The sequence below is a fragment of the Eleginops maclovinus genome, chromosome 12 (assembly GCF_036324505.1).
Source record: "Eleginops maclovinus isolate JMC-PN-2008 ecotype Puerto Natales chromosome 12, JC_Emac_rtc_rv5, whole genome shotgun sequence".
Lineage (NCBI taxonomy): Eukaryota > Metazoa > Chordata > Actinopteri > Perciformes > Eleginopidae > Eleginops > Eleginops maclovinus.
Window position 1 is genome coordinate 28,179,017 of NC_086360.1, and position 17,093 is coordinate 28,196,109.

A 17,093-nucleotide genomic window follows, 5' to 3' on the forward strand; every position below is an offset into this window, starting at 1 on the left:
AGTCAGACAACTGCTGGGAATTACATGTGACCGTGCTGTAGTTCCTCTATAGCCCAACATTAGCCTCCTTTAGCTTAGCGGTGGTGAAGTGAAGTCATGTGACCGTGCTGTAGTTCCTTTATAGCCCAACATTAGCCGCCTTTAGCTTAGCGGTGGTGACCTGAAGTCATGTGACCGTGCTGTAGTTCCTTTATAGCCCAACATTAGCCGCCTTTAGCTTAGCGGTGGGGAAGTGAAGTCATGTGACCGTGCTGTAGTTCCTCTATAGCCCAACATTAGCCACCTTTAGCTTAGCGGTGGTGAAGTGAAGTCATGTGACCGTGCTGTAGTTCCTTTATAGCCCAACATTAGCCTCCTTTAGCTTAGCGGTGGTGACGTGAAGTCATGTGACCGTGCTGTAGTTCCTTTATAGCCCAACATTAGCCTCCTTTAGCTTAGCGGTGGTGAGGTGAAGTCATGTGACCGTGCTGTAGTTCCTTTATAGCCCAACTTTAGCCTCCTTTAGCTTAGCGGTGGTGAAGTGAAGTCATGTGACCGTGCTGTAGTTCCTTTATAGCCCAACATTAGCCTCCTTTAGCTTAGCGGTGGTGAGGTGAAGTCATGTGACCGTGCTGTAGTTCCTTTATAGCCCAAACATTAGCCGCCTTTAGCTTAGCGGTGGTGAGGTGAAGTCATGTGACCGTGCTGTAGTTCCTTTATAGCCCAACATTAACTTTTTATGAAGATGTTTTTTTAAAAAAAGGGTTTTTATTCTTTTGACAATATACATGTGTTGTGTTTGAGCAGTTTAAATCCTCTACAGTCTGGATTATCATGAACAGTGCAGAATAAAAAAGGAAAAGAGAAACTATTTTCAAAGCGTTACAGGCAGAGTTTTTCCTTGAGGATGAATACAAACTTTATAAAACCTAAAAAAAGACACAGAGAGGGGACACAGTGAAGAGTGACAAAGAGAAGGTGGAGGTAACATATTCCCATAATTCATTTCTCCTCAATGGCCTTGTCTGATGATGATGTCCGACATGTCATCCACCTTCACCAGCTCAAGATTCTATGAAAAAAAGACCAACATATTCCACTCTTTACTCTACAATAAGAGAAATGAATACTTTACATTCTTCAATACATGACCAGACGTCTATTAACATGTTTATCCCCTTGTATTATATGTTAATAAGCATGTTTGGAAGCATTTCCCCCTGTTTTTAGTGTAATAAACGTCCCGTTATGTCTTCAAAAGTGAACGGCAGAATACAGATTATAGTTTAAGGGCTATAACTCCAATTATATGCGTATTATTTACTCTCAAATGTCTTGTTTTCAGTCCAAAACCCAAAAGATATTCACAAATGATATAAAACAGAGAAAAGCAGAAAATCTCCAGATGTTATCTTATATTTTAGAATCTGCATTTTCTGACATTTTTGCATTAAAAAAAACAAAACCCACCTTTTCGTTGGCGAGATGAAGCAGAGCAACAAAGGCCAGCGGCACCGACAGATTCTGAGCCATGGTGTTCGGCAGTCTGGACAAAGAGAGAAACAGGATGCATTTTAATTAAGAGTTCCAACATGGTGCCTTCAAGGACAACACAAGAAAATCAGACCTTTTTTATATGTGCCGGAAACATCTTCTATTTCTTTTGGCATGCTCATAATACAACTACTCTGTGATTTATTTCACATAAAAGCAATGAATTCAGTCCCGCTGGTATTCATTTCCGGACATTTAAACCTCTTTTATCCTCAGAAAAATGTAAGCTTTTATTTTGAAAATCCGCTAGCTCTACTGTTTTGAGTTTTAAATGCAAATAAAAGAATAATCAAATGGGATGAAGTACAGTAAAGTTATTACCATGTGATATATCCCATAATAAATAGAGAGCCTATCCCCATGAGGAAGTGTTAATTGATGTTAAAATTAATTAAATTAAAACTTGTTTTACAGTTTTTAAACAAAGACACATAAAACATCCTCTCTACATACGGGAGAAGAGGTAGTGTTTCAGTATCCAAGCAGAAACCCTGATGCCTCAAAGAAACAGGGATATCTGTACATATATTTGCATGCCGTGTTGTTTTGGAGGTCTGTATTATTCCTCGTTAGTGCTGTGAAAGTCAGAGGGTGTCTGTACCTCTGCAGCAGCGTCTTCGTGGTCTGACTGAAAACCTTCTCTCCACACACTTCCATTTTCTCCACAGCATCCGTCTCCTGCAGGAACAGCAGGGAATATTAAATAAATACACAGAAACACACACCTAAATCTCTAAATTCCAGCAGAAGAACTGATTTATCACGCATACAGCTGCAGATGCATGGTAACCCTTTGAGTGTTCTTTACCTCCGTGGGTTTCTCCGGGCTCTCGGTCAGGAGACTCCACATGCCGTTCTTCAGCCGCTTCATGTCCATCTTCTTTGCCGTCTTGGCGTAATTTATCTCGATCTTGTTGACCTGAAATACAGAAAGCAAACACATAAGGGTGGCGTGATCTGAAATGTCCATCACTGTATTTTCTGGGTTTTTTTTACACCTTCTTTAACGTTACATTTTAGGACTTTTCAGACGTAACGACCTAGATTTTTCAGAGTGTTTTTTCGATGAGTTTTGTTAGGAGAAGACCACCTCATCATGTAGTTCAGTCAGTAAATGTAACATGATCCATTCTCTGAGATAACTCCGGTGAAGTATTATCAGATACGTGTGATTTAAAGATATCATTCAAACAGCTTTTGAGTATTGAAGCCCGGCACTGACCCGGTGTGGCTCTGGCACCAGGTCCTGCTCCCCGTAGGTGGAGATATCCTCCAGAGAGGTGGGGGCTAAACTGTCCGCTGAAGGCTGGTCTTCTGATCCTGCAAACCCTTCAGCATCATCATCACTGTCTCCACCCTGCAGAGACAGAGACAGAGACAGACAGACACACACACACAATTATAGACAGGCTTGGGGAGTAACTGGTTTGAACGTAAAGAGATATAAGGAGGAGTTCAGACCTGGAGACCTGGACAGAAGTTTGCCGTGTCGTTGGGGTTGTTGTAGTCGTAGTCTCCGATTCCTTCTCCCAGCTCTCCTGAAAGCCTCTTCTGGCCTTCCTGAGTCAACTATAGGTAAACAAAAACAGACAAACAGTTACAGAGACTCAGGGCACATTACATGATGACTCTAGCATGTATTAAAGTCAGATTCAGTATGAGAAGCTGGCAACCGTTAGAGTTCTGTACCTGCTGTGCACTTATGTGGTGTTAATGTGAACTTAACCGATACAAAATGTCACACTTTTGACGTATATATCTGAAGGGGATCTCTCCCTTTGACCTTGAACTCACCGAGCTGGAGGGCTTGAGGCTGAGCTGGGAGAGGCTCTCTGGGGGGAACTGGAAGTCTGCAGGCAGAGTGGTCTTCTTGTTGCTCGAATTGAGGGCCGACTTACTGATGGTGGTGGCCGCCTGAGAAGAGAGGAAGTGGGGAATGTCAGATGGAAGAACTTCCAAGAATCCTCGTTGGTAAGAGGCTGTAGATGGATCAGATTTAAAGATGCTGGTATCATATCTTACTCTACTGGTGCGGAAGAACGTGTCGAAGTTGACGTCGTCGTTGAAGTCGATCTCCACCGTCTTCTTGGGCTTCCTTTTACGCGGCTCCTTGTCCGGCAAATGGTCCACTGTAAAAGACAGAAGCAGATTTAAAGAGAGAAACGTGTTTGTTATTCTGCACACTTACAGCAGGGGGCGCCGAAAGCACTGCGAAGAATGACTATTAATCCCAAACTGAGACTTCTTTTTCTGCAGCAGCATAAAGCAACACAAGGCAGAGCAAATAATAAGAAACGAAAAAGAAATGAACTATTCTAAAGTACAAACATCTCAAAGAAGAAATAGAAGTAGCAATAGACCTTGTAGGCCTTAGAGAAGATATGTATACACAGTTGACTATGAAGATAAGTAAACACTACTGGGGTTAACTAGATATAAAGCAGGATATTATTTACATAATAGTGCAATGAATGGAATATTGAATACAATATTAATGTACAATATAAATGCAATAAACAATGACACAGTGAAGTGCAACCTCTCCAAACATCAGGATAATCCAGAAGTGTTTGGAGCATGTGCAATAAAACAAAGCATCAAGTACATTTCTGCTGAACTCACGGCTTTAACTGTTGATCAAAACACAAGAGACCCCGGAAACAAAAGGATGTTTAAAATAAATATTCCTAATGTCTGCCTACATTTATAATAATGGATTCATTTAAACAGTGCTTTTCTAGGTACAAATAATAATCATTTTTTAAAAAAGGTACATTTTTTGCTCAATGACTCCCACATCTTCTTAAACCACACCTTACAGACACTAGCAGAGTAACTTAGTAAACAGAAAAACAATAAGAAGTATAGTATGTCATTTTGCACGAGTTATATCATTTCAAACACTTGTAATGTTTGACACAGGGGTGTAATTGCCACTTTGTCCCTTGGTTTTCAACTCAAAACTAGCATTTCATTTGGTTTAAATGAGGCATATTCTACATAAACTCCAGAAAGAAGCGTCAAACATGTTAATGAGTTGGGAAAAGGTTGTCTTTGAAGGTGTAAAACTCATTCTGGTGATGATTTATACTTAGAAACAGCCAAACAAGACCAAATGCCCACCCTCCAATTCACTATCTTAGGAGGAACTAATATTTGGTTGATGTATTTATCTATTGATCCTCTGTGGGACGAATGATGGTATTCTGATGTCCACTCACGCTTGTGTTTGGGTTTGAACTGCCAGTACCCGGGCCCGGCCCAGGCCGCCATGGTTCGGGGGCTGAAGTAGGAATACTCTCTGGGCTGAGAGGACAGCTGCAGACACATGGTGGCGATGTCTCCCTCCCCGATGGGGATCACGTCCCTGCAGGAGCAACACAGCAGCAGGAGGACACGTTAAAACCAGCGCTTGGATTTGAACCCTCACTTTCCAATCATTAAGTCCTGGATCTCACCTCCCCCTGCCGGAGCCGGACGCCTCGCAACCCTCCTTGTACTCCTTCCCTCTCTCCTCACAGTCGCCCTCGTCGTAGTCGGCGTCGAAGTCGGGGCCGTCGTCCTCCTCGTGCTCCGGCTCGGCGTTCACATCGAACACGTGGTCGCCCTGCTTCATCTTCTCCAGCAGCTGGTTCATCGTCTGCAGGGAGGTTCACAGTCTCTGGGTTATCACGATGCTCCAACACTTTTGCACATTTATAATATTTAGGTTTGGTGGTTTCTCTGACCTGCTCAGGGTTCCAGCTGGTGAAGGAGAAGTCCTGCAGCGACGGGCAGATGGAGCTTTTCTCTTTGGAGCGCTGCAGTCCGGCTGCAAGAAGTACACAGAGAGGATGTTATACTGAGGGACAGATACATGAGTGGTGCAGGAATGAGTCCTAAACCCGGGAATGAGTCAGCTTATTATCATTTCCTGCACCATTGTTAGAAGTTTCTTCAGCCCAACATTAGCCTCCTTTAGCTTAGCGGTGGAGACGTGAAGTCATGTGACCGTGCTGTAGTTCCTTTATAGCCCAACATTAGCCTCCTTTAGCTTAGCGGTGGTGACCTGAAGTCATGTGACCGTGCTGTAGTTCCTCTATAGCCCAACATTAGCCGCCTTTAGCTTAATGGTGGAGACGTGAAGTCATGTGTCCGTGCTGTAGTTCCTTTATAGCCCAACATTAGCCCCCTTTAGCTTAGCGGTGGAGACGTGAAGTCATGTGACCGTGCTGTAGTTCCTTTATAGCCCAACATTAGCCGCCTTTAGCTTAGCGGTGGAGACGTGAAGTCATGTGACTGTGCTGTAGTTCCTTTATTCCTTTCCTTTATCCTGCTGAACAAAACCTTTAACCATCATAAACGATGAGATTATTTTCTGCAATAATCCAATGGAAAATCCCATTTAAAATCAGGGAGATGCTGCCTTCAGGGTCCAACACAGAAATACGTCATCCCTGCACATTTTTAGAAGCTTTTGACGGTTTTCTTTACCCATGAAAGGCGATGCAGGGACAGTCAGTTGGCGGGGGGGAGAGTAGGAGGGCGTGGACTGCAGCAGGGTCATGTTGGAGGGAAACAGCAGCTCGCAGCGACTGTTCTCACAGAAGAGGACGGACAGGAAGACGCCCGCCGTGCTGCTCTCATCGAACGAGGAGGCCATCCGCTGGAACATGGGGTCCACCTGGGCGGGGGGAGGGGTTTATAAAGTCATATAAATACAGGAGCAAGGTCCAAACATATTATAGAATTCACTCAGACAGACTTCAGAGTCAAATGTCCTCTATTCGGGTTATCTGAGGATCAGCAGGAGGTGATGTAAAGATGCCAGCGTACCTCACACTTCCTCTCAGACTCAGCGCTGTTGATGTTGCTCAAGTTCTGCTCCACCGTCTTCTTCGGGGGTCTCTTTTTCTTCGGCTGTTTGGTGGCCTCCCCGTCATTCTCCTCATCCTTTGAACCCTGGTCTGTTCAAAAAAGAACAAAAAAACGTCAAATATTGGATTCATTTGTAGAAAAAAAGTCAAACATCCTGCACCCAAGCTCCAGTGTAATCAACACATGAAAGTAAATAATTCAGGGTCTCACCTTCTCCAGGTTTGGTCTCGGCCCCCAGGCCCCCCAGCACCCTGTAGGCATCGGCATGAACAGCATCCACCCTCACAGCATAGATCTTAGTGCTGGCATCTAAAGTACCAGCTGCCACCTGCAGGAGAAACGGTCCATTTGATTTATAAAGCACAACATCACACAGTTGCTTCAGGGGGTAATGCAACATCACACTACTCGTTATAAATCTGAATTATTTGAATCAAGAGAAAACAAAAATGAGTCAATAAAATAATTAGAACTGAAATATGTATATAAACACAATAGAAGAAAAAAAATCTATAATTAAAGAAAAATAATATTAAAAACAGAGTATAGTAGAAATCAGAAAATCAGTATTGATTAAGTTAAAAGTAGGTATGTGCAAAATATTAAAATAGAATATAGTATTATAAGTAGGGCTGTCAAAATGAAAGCGAGATGATTCATTCTGGAATTAACGGCGATCATTTTTTTAACGCATTCCCGCCCTGATTTGCCCACAATTAAACCCCCGCCGCGTCATTCCTCGTCACGTAAACGGCATTGTCTGACACGAGCAAGATGGAGGAGTCCGAGGAACCCGCTGGCCCTCTGGATGGGCAGTTCGAGGATAAAAAAAACAAAGATGGAACAGTAAACAAACATGTTGTGGTTTGCTCGCACTGCAGGAAGGGCTTCTCGTTTCACCGAAGCACCTCGAGCCTTAAGTATCATCTTAGCGCCAAGCATTCATTTGTTGGGGCTTCAGCTTCAGGTGTTACGCCTGGCATGCGTCAGACCTCCCTCACTGAACGCAGGGTATTAAGTAAGTCTACGTCTGAGAAGCTGACAGACACAATTGCCAGATGGATATCCAAGGACTGTAGACCGGTTAGTATTGTGGAGGACACGGTCCTCGCAGAAGTTTTGAAAGTGGCAACTTTAGACGCATTCTACAAGCCACCGTCGAGAGGTACAGTGATGTCTAAAATCAACCAACGATATGATGCTAAAAAGGAAACGAAGGAAGAGGATTTGACTTCAGCGGAATATGTTGCTTTGACAGGAGACCACTGGACCTCCGTGAGTAACAACAACGATCTGGGTGTGACAGCGCATCACATCCCTAAAACCTGGGAACTGAAGTCGTTTGCTTTAACCGCAATGAAAACAGAAGAGCGTCATAAGTATGGAGGACTGCCCCATGCAGTGGTGGGCTGCTCATTCAGGAGCACAATGACAAGCTGGCCCTGCTTGCCCGCAAATATATAGTGACTCCTGCATCCACGGTTCCGTGCAAACGACTCTTCTCAGTCGCAGGCCATATTATTCAGAAGAAAGCTAAAAGATGAATCCACAAAAGGTAAAAGGGCCACATGTAATTGTGTGAAAGTGTTGTTTGTTCAAAAAGAAAAACGTTCCATTCACCTATCCTGTTTTTGCTAAAGAAAAACAGCAATGGCTAATTCGCCCAAAATTGTTTAGAATTAAAACACTTTTTTTGATTTGTCATTAATAAAGAACAGATGTAATATCTTGTGATTAATTACATTCAAATGTTTAATCGTTTGACAGCCCTAATTATAAGTTTTGTAAAAAGGCTTTATAAAAGATCAAATAAAATAGGATAATGATATTTAAATGAACATAAAAGGTTAAAGTAAATTGTGCAGATTGTAAAATATGAAACAACAAAAAATTGGGTAAATAAATAATTATAACTTAAAATAATAATTCTGAATCTAGAAATGTGTGTTTATTGGTAACCCTGATCATAATCAGACTTCTGTAACAGCGTGTCTTTAACTTTCATTTAACTCTGTGCTGCAGATTTGATCAGATTAAGTAGAACGATTTTAATCAGATAAAACACGTTGCCTGACAGCTTCATTTCACACATGAATGCTCTACTTCACTGGGTTCAAGACCTTTAAAAAGGAGAACTTTTTAGGTCCTCTATCACAGTTCCTCCAAAGAATGTCAAAGTGGACAGAAAGAAACCTCATACCTTGAAGTTTGTGAGCTCAGAGTCCTTCTGTTTGAGAATATCAGCCATGTAATCAATCAGATGCAGACCAAACGCATTCTTGGTGGTGATTTTCTGCCAAACAAACAAAAGGAAATGCATTAGTATTTGATTTTCCCTTTCAAGTCTTAACACTATTACAGAGAAATAGATATCCAGTACATCTATGTTGTTTTGGAATGTATGTCATAATGGATCCCATGTCTTTTACCTGCAAAAAAAATCTACCTCAATCTACCTATGGGAACAAATAAATATCCTAAACCAGAGAGTAATTATTGACATGCTTCAGAGGCACAAGGTGTGAGACTCTGGATGATTTCTCTGTGATACAGACAGTATAAATCTACAGGCATGGACACAGTGCACGGATACTCACATTCTCAGTGGAGAGTTTTATGCAGGTGGAGTAATGCTCTGAGATCTGTGCGTTGGACAGCTTGGGCACGGCAGCAGGAGTCCCCGCGGCACTGCATACAGAAATGAGATTATCTTTAAGCTTTCAAGATACATACAAGCAGAAGGGATTTTAAAGACATGATTTTAAATGCTTTTATAACTCAAAGTCATGCTCCAGAGTCAAAAGCATGCGTTGGAAAATGTTGATCTCTGCAGCTCACCTGTGAGAGGCAGAGTCGTTAAAGGAGGAGTCGGTGGCCGCTTGAAGGTCGATGACTCTTGACTTTCGGCGCTGACGTCGCTCCTGCTCGTCATCGTTGCCGGGGAAGGCTGCGAGCAGCGGGGTGCTGCAGTCTGCTGGAGACATCCCCTTGTTCTTCAGGGAGGACGACATCCACCCCGTACGGATCCGAGAGACCGGCGTGGTGACTGTGCTCATCTTAGCTGCAGACAGGGAACAGGACATCACATAGGGTAACTTAAAAAGCAGATCAAGTTTCACTCCTAAGGAAAATAGATTGATTCACGTTTTAATTTTAAGAAAGATTGGTGGATAATTATTACTTGTCCTCCAAAGACGAGACAAAACAAATCCAGAAACAGTAGGCGTCTAATGCATCCCTGTAGATCATCTTTGGAAATTGCATTAAATCAAAAATGAATTATTAAAAATAAAGTAGGTAGCAGAATAAAACATGTACTGAATTGTTGTGTTTTAAGGTTCAAAATGACGTGTTCTAGCTAGGATGCTTTAGCACTGTAAACACTCAGGAGTACCAGACAGCTGAAATATCATTCGACCCAATTCCTTTAAATCTTTTTTGGCTCAAAAAAAAGTTAACCTAAGTTCAACTGAGGTGGGGGACCTGAAATGTTCACCTGTCACAGGCAACATTAACACTGTATTTGGAAGGTACTACTCCTTATGCAAGTTAAACACTCGGATTAAAATGTGTAAGTATTAATAGTTCATGGTTTTTCTTTAATCTTCCAACCAATTTATTTTAAAGTAAACAAAGAGCCAACATGTTTCCTAGGAAGATGCACATCCGACAACATGTCTCTGTCTTTTAACCAAAAACGACCTTTTCCACCCACAGATGTTGCATATATCTGATAATGCAATTCATAAATAAAACACATCTTAGTTTAGAAAGTCATTCTTTGTGTTTTTGTGATCTGTGCAGTATTTGATCAGTACTAACGTCACATAAACAAAGGGACTACAGCAGCTTGTAAAAGTTAACTGAAGTTAGCTTGAAGTGATTTAGGACAACCTGAACCCTCATAACTCAACATATGCTAAGCTACCTTTTCTTAGATATGCATCCCGAACAAAACAATCTAAAAACCCATTGCCGAGCTAACCCTACGTTTACTTTACACGCAGCTTAGCATAACAACATTAGCTTGGATTAGCATTAGCTCATATACACGTCTTCTCACTATCATTGTTAGCTAACAGGCCTGCTGACACACAGAAGCTCTACCGAAAAACACAGTTCAATTCAACTCAACGTACCTCGAAGTGTCTAAAACCCGATCTTCCTCTTGTAATAATTCTTAATAACGCATCTAGAGAACAGGGCTGTACTTCTTCTTCCTGTTCTGCGTTTGAATTTTTGCGCCGAACGGTTTACGTAATGCCACTGTGCGTGATGACGTCACACCACGCCCACTTCAGTTTTTGAATGGCTCACTGGAAGGCAGATAAGGGCGTAAAAAGACCCACTTGTTTTAATCTAAACTTATAGAGTTTAATAATACAATTTAAATATCCCCTGTCCCCTGTATGTTTTTATTTATTTATTTGTATGCACTTATTTTTTGAGTTTATGTTTTATCAAGAAAAACGTTTGTATTATTATTTTATAATTTTGAATAATTATTTTACTTTTTTAAACCACTTACTGTTACTCCTAATGCTACTTCTATTATTACTATTTTTATTATTATTATTATTATTATTTTTTTTTTATTATTATTTTATTATTATTATTATTTTTTTATTATTATTATAATTATTATAATTATTATTATTATTATTATTATTATTATTTTATTATTATTATTATTATAAATTATTATAATTATTATTATTATTATTATTTTTATTATTATTATTATAATTATTATTATTATTATTATTATTATTATTATTATTATTATTTCATTACTTTTTTATTTTATTATTTGTTTTTGATTTTATGATCCTACATTTTTTAATTACTCTTCAGGCTTCATCCATTGGTGTTGCATTTTCTTCAATATTTTCTAAAAAGAACTCCCTGAAAGTGTCTGTTGATGTCTCTCATCATAAACACTTGACACAGAAACTATATTTCCATGACACAATTAGATAATTGAATGATGTCTCTTTCAAGCCCTTGAAAGTACAGACATAAATATTATGCAAGTGGAAAATTCACAGGAATAGCTTAACTGCACTTATTAGAGACCAGCTAGATAAGGTAGGATGAAGCGCTGGTCTGTGCCCCACAGTGTGCTTCCATTAGCTCTGATCCAGACACAGTATATCATTTGATGACTAATGCATTGCAGACATCTGGCAGTACAGAATAAGGCACACTTCTTGCACGTCACAGTGTGTTTAATGTATGTCTTAATAAACTGTGTGTGTTTCCCTGTCTGCTGTTAAATGAAATATCCTTTCCCCCCGGGACAACCTCTCCAAAGTTATCTGAAGTGGTAAAGAAGGTACGATTGGTGGACTGGATCCCATAACATGGATTGCATAATGCTTAATCTTTCCTATGTTGTTATGTATGAGTTAGGGATTATATTTCTGCATAGCTACTGCTAAATGTAATTTGTCCTTTGACAAAACTGTATGCTATACTGTGTGTTCATCCTCACACAGTAGAAGTTAATGTTGTGATTTCTATATATGCACACTCTGTTAATCACCTGTGGATTTACCAATAACTCACACCAACCCCCCTAGGGTGTGTGTGTGTGTGTGTGTGTGTGTGTGTGTGTGTGTGTGTGTGTGTGTGTGTGTGTGTGTGTGTGTGTGTGTGTGTGTGTGTGTGTGTGTGTGTGTGTGTGAAATCTCCATTGCCTCTGCAGTGAAGCCCTTCAGTGTGATATATGGTTATGGCATTAAAACTGAAATGAGTTTGTGTTTTAAGATGAGGCTCTATCTGTATAAAGCACACGTGCTCATCACGCTCATTGTCAGCATGCAGCAGAGCCAAATAAATGACTCACATTTCTCTCCTCTGCAAATGTTTTAAAGCAGCCATGATTATTGTTTACCTCTCTGGTCTCTGAGGGAGAGTTAAAACCTTGAGAAATGAAACGATTTTCGTAAGTTCGTAATTATTTGAGATCTAATCTAACTTAAAATAAAAATAATTAAAGGTTAAAGGAACCATCATTGAATTCAATCTTAACCTTTCTGGCTTGAGGCTTTTTTAATGGTTACATTTTCTTTGAGGTTGACCCTCTTTTTCTGCGCTCAGGGTTAATGTGGCAGTTAACTTCCAGCACACTCTGAATATTGGGTCTGCGAGGACATCTCCAGTGGAGGCGACGACGGGCGGAGGTCCAAGTCCTCGAAGAAGATATATGTTCTCACAGGTCCAATGCTTTTAATGAAATTGCAGAGCAGGGTGTGAATGGGTACATGGGGGCTGTTAAAACAAAGACAAACCAAAAATAGACCCGTTTGATTTGAGACCAGGGAATGTGATGTGCAGCGTCTGGAGAGGAAGTCATAAAGAATATGAGAATGGAATTAATATAAAACCGCAGAATGGAGTCGTTTTACCATTTTAAGAATGACTGCTCACTTGGATGTAACCACATTTTGGGTGTTTCCTCTCCTGCAGTGTGTTCTATAGGTTTGTGTGCATGTAAATGGGCTGCAAAGGCTAAAATCCCTGTGTTCCCCCTGCCTGAAACGCCTCCATTGGACTCCTTTGTTTACTTCCGACATCACTACATAACACTCGATCTTCTGTTGACTAGTACTCCAACACATTGTACGTGATAGGCTAAGGGGTGGGACACATCTAAGTGGTGTATCAAATATCAAAGAGGAGCTGCAGCACAGCCAGTAAGAGAAAAATGAAAAGCTTTTTGGACATTAAAATATGGAGACATGTCCCAGAAGAGACATTACATACTGATATGAACGTTGAGATTTTAGCATCTGCAGACCATTTACATGCACACAAACCTACAGAACACACTACTGGAAGGGGATGAACCCCAAAAGCATTATAGAGCCTCTTTAAAGTAAAGTTTCCCTGTTATTTTAACACCCACACACGCAAACTTTCCCACTTTAGTGTTAATGCAGTGTTAAGTTGGGGGGCAGCTTTAATCCATAAAAAATTAAATGACTCCCATTAAATCCATACCCTCATTTGGGATATTTTGCAGTGTAGTGATGTGGAAGTGGCAGATAATGACCCCACAGAGATCCATCTCCAGAATAAAAAGTGATTGCATGAATACTGATGGCTCATATCACAGAGAGCAGGTGGCGCCTGCCGAAAAACTGATTTGATTTATCGATTTACTGATTTAAAGTGTGTTCAGCCAGACTGACGTAAGATTATTTACTGTCCTGCAGTCTGATGGAGAATCCTGTCAACATGGTCCGAGTCCACCATGTCTCAGTTCAAAATGTGGCTTCAATTTTGTTGCCTAAACTTGAAGATAAGCCGCTTCATAAATCCTCCAGGGGATATTTCCCTGTTAGAGTATGTATATACGCAGTACAGATACCTAGGTCAGAATATACACCTGCAGGTTTTACGGTGTCAGAGTGAGGGGGTTTCTGTGCCTTGCTGAAGGGCCCAGGAGGTGAACTAGACACCACCACCTCTCCATCTCCCAGTCCACACTCAATATTTTGGTCAGGAGTTCAACCAGCCACCCTTCAGTTCCCAAGCCAAGTCCGTACAGAGGGACTGATCTACTGCCCCCCCCCCTCCTGATGCCCTAACGTTACTTCACCTTAAAGCTAAAACAGTCCTGGTTACGACAATCAAAAAACAGCGCTAGAAATAATGCTTAAATATCAAAATGATAGTTTTTTGATGATATAAGTCATTTTTTCTTCGGTCAAACACATTCATACGTAACAGTGATCCAGTCTTTTGCTTCAAAACATGTTTCTTTACTTTGTTTCTAACCATTTAACAGGACAGCACACACAAATGAACATCCTGTTTAACAGTTTACGAGTTGATTCGTCGATAGACAATTGAACACAAAGCAAAATACAAAAACGCATTTGTTGACAGCAGCAGAGCAGCAACATGAAGAACACAGAAATACAACAACACGTAAAAGACATCGTTAAAGGGAATACAACTCATAATGATCACATACGCCTTTCAACACAAACCACAGCTAGATTATACCACTGTGTTTCAAAGTCCTAGTGAATGTTTCATACACAACAAGGGATTGCAAAGACATGACACAGGTAGCCAGAAACAACAACAACAACAACAACAAGAATGCTTTACAAACGGCTAAGGGTCAGTCCAATTTGTCTTCTGATAAAGGAATACGGGAAAGATTCCTCATGCTTAAAATGAGATGAGGGTAGATTACATCCCCTATAGAGGTCCTCCCCTCAGTGGAACAGAGGTTCAGTTCCCAAGCAACAGAGGAAGAGGAGAAGGAAGAGGCCGTCCCTGTTTCTATGATTGTGTGGGAAAGGCCAGTGATGAAGCCCCCACAATTTCGAATCAGAGAGCGATAAAGAGTCTTGGTGTGATGATGCAGAGCGTATGCAGCCAGGAAGCTGTTAGAAATCTGTTTATGACTTTTACACCGTTCATCCTCCACTGATGCAGGATCCTACAGAATACCTGTTTTTATTAAAGACAAGACTTCACCAAGACACTGTAATGCCAAGCGTCTGTGTGTGAGACGACTGAACATCATCACTCCCAACATTAGCCTCCTTTAGCTTAGCGGTGGTGACGTGAATTCATGTGACCGTGCTGTAGTTCCTTTATAGCCCAACATTAGCCTCCTTTAGCTTAGCGGTGGTGACGTGAAGTCATGTGACCGTGCTGTAGTTCCTTTATAGCCCAACATTAGCCGCCTTTAGCTTAGCGGTGGTGACGTGAAGTCATGTGACCGTGCTGTAGTTCCTTTATAGCCCAACATTAGCCGCCTTTAGCTTAGCGGTGGTGACGTGAAGTCATGTGACCGCGCTGTAGTTCCTGTATAGCCCAACATTAGCCTCCTTTAGCTTAGCGGTGGGTGAGTATGACGGCTGTAGTTCCTTTATAGCCAACATTAGCCTCCTTTAGCTTAGCGGTGGAGACATGAAGTCATGTGACCGTGCTGTAGTTCCTTTATAGCCCAACATTAGCCTCCTTTAGCTTAGCGGTGGTGAGGTGAAGTCATGTGACCGTGCTGTAGTTCCTTTATAGCCCAACATTAGCCTCCTTTAGCTTAGCGGTGGTGACGTGAAGTCATGTGACCGTGCTGTAGTTCCTTTATAGCCCAACATTAGCCGCCTTTAGCTTAGCGGTGGTGACGTGAAGTCATGTGACCGTGCTGTAGTTCCTCTATAGCCCAACATTAGCCGCCTTTAGCTTAGCGGTGGTGACGTGAAGTCATGTGACCGTGCTGTAGTTCCTTTATATATAATTATTTAGGTTTAATCATTGGCAAGTGCTTAATTGTTAATTTATGTAGAATACCGCACTCTAGCATTAAGGATAGTTGACATTCATGTCGTGTGTGTTATTGGTTTGTGTATCCAAGTCATTTCAATTTGATACCAATTACCACTTGTTAATCACATTCACTCTGCAGTCAGACAGCATTTGTATCAATGCTTCTTTATGATGAATGATGCAGTGTTTTCCAGCTGATCTCTGATCTCCATGTGTCATATATTAATTGTGTTCTGTGTTTAAATTGGTGAGATGTTATAATTACACAACGCTATATGCAGGACTAATTGAAGCTGCTCACAGTTCCTCGATGAGATGGGACAGATATTATGCATCTTTTGTTCTCCGGATGCAATTTGTGTCAATCATTGATTCCCCATTGATTTGAATGCATACTAGAAGATGAAGCCATTTGGAGGTAGAGAGGGAAAAGTACTCAATAAAACTACAGTGTAAAAATACTCCTTTTCAAGTAGGAGCCTCAAAAACCCTCCATTCAAAATCGTATCTGAATCGAGGTTAAAAAGGTATTAGGAATAAAGAGGGAATTAGTTGTGTGTGATCTGCGTAGCTGTAGTAGGAGAAGCCGTGAGAGCGAATGAGAACCAAGAGAGTTTGTGTACGGAAAGAAAAAAAGAGGGTCCCAGGACAGAACCCTGTGGGACCCCAGTGAGGAGTCGACGAGAGTCAGACCCTCTCCACGTTACCCTGTAGCTGCGATCGTTGAGGTAGGATGAGAGCAGGGAGAGCGCATGGATTAGAACTAGTGATGCATTAAAGACGGACCTTTATTTCTCCCCGTGGGTAAATTCAGGAGTTAAAGCAGCAACAGAGTGAGAGGGAAAATAAAGCACTGCTTATTTCTATGTGCAACATTGGTTTATACTGCTGCAACAACATTTTGTAGAATAAGATGAAATAGTAACAGTCAAGTTATCCAGATGTTAAGATTCAGATTCAGCCCAAACTTGAAAACGGCTTGTTCAACACAAATGATGCAAGGGGACAACTCTGTTCCGTTCTGGTGATTTGTTTTCTTTCAGATTGATGGCACAAAGTGAAATTCCAGAGGAAGAATAGGTTGATAACCTTTAAGAAACAAAAGGGCAAATTACATTCCACATCAGTACGCATCAATCCTGATCATTAAACTAAACATCTCATTTAAATTCAAAACAGATCAAACTCAAACAGAAAACAGCAAACAAATGATTCTTTCAAACTAAATATTTGAAGTCTATACCAGTTGCGTCTGTGGTTGAACATGAGCTGCCAGTAGGCTGAGGAGACCGAGCAATGAGGGCTCGCTGAGCTAACTCCAAACATTTTATACCCATGCTTGATTAGAGGTGCGCAGGTGAAATCGGTCCCTCCAGAAACATGGGTTGCATCCTGTCTGTTGGGTGTCT

At 41.1% G+C, this 17,093-nt stretch overlaps 1 protein-coding gene across 1 annotated transcript; it reads right to left on the reverse strand.

Moving 5' to 3' along the window:
* Positions 1-733: 733 nt before the first annotated feature.
* Positions 734-10,630, reverse strand: ncaph (non-SMC condensin I complex, subunit H). The gene is made up of 18 exons (XM_063896547.1): positions 10,530-10,630; positions 9,229-9,451; positions 8,988-9,078; positions 8,591-8,683; positions 6,601-6,718; positions 6,349-6,479; positions 6,007-6,196; positions 5,262-5,344; positions 4,992-5,173; positions 4,755-4,900; positions 3,556-3,662; positions 3,328-3,447; positions 2,995-3,102; positions 2,756-2,890; positions 2,342-2,452; positions 2,135-2,211; positions 1,450-1,525; positions 734-1,051 (listed from the first exon to the last, which is right to left on the reverse strand). Exons 2-18 carry the CDS (start codon positions 9,444-9,446, stop codon positions 992-994), a joined length of 2,046 nt encoding a protein of 681 aa, XP_063752617.1. The 5' UTR covers positions 9,447-9,451; positions 10,530-10,630; the 3' UTR covers positions 734-991.
* Positions 10,631-17,093: the final 6,463 nt, after the last annotated feature.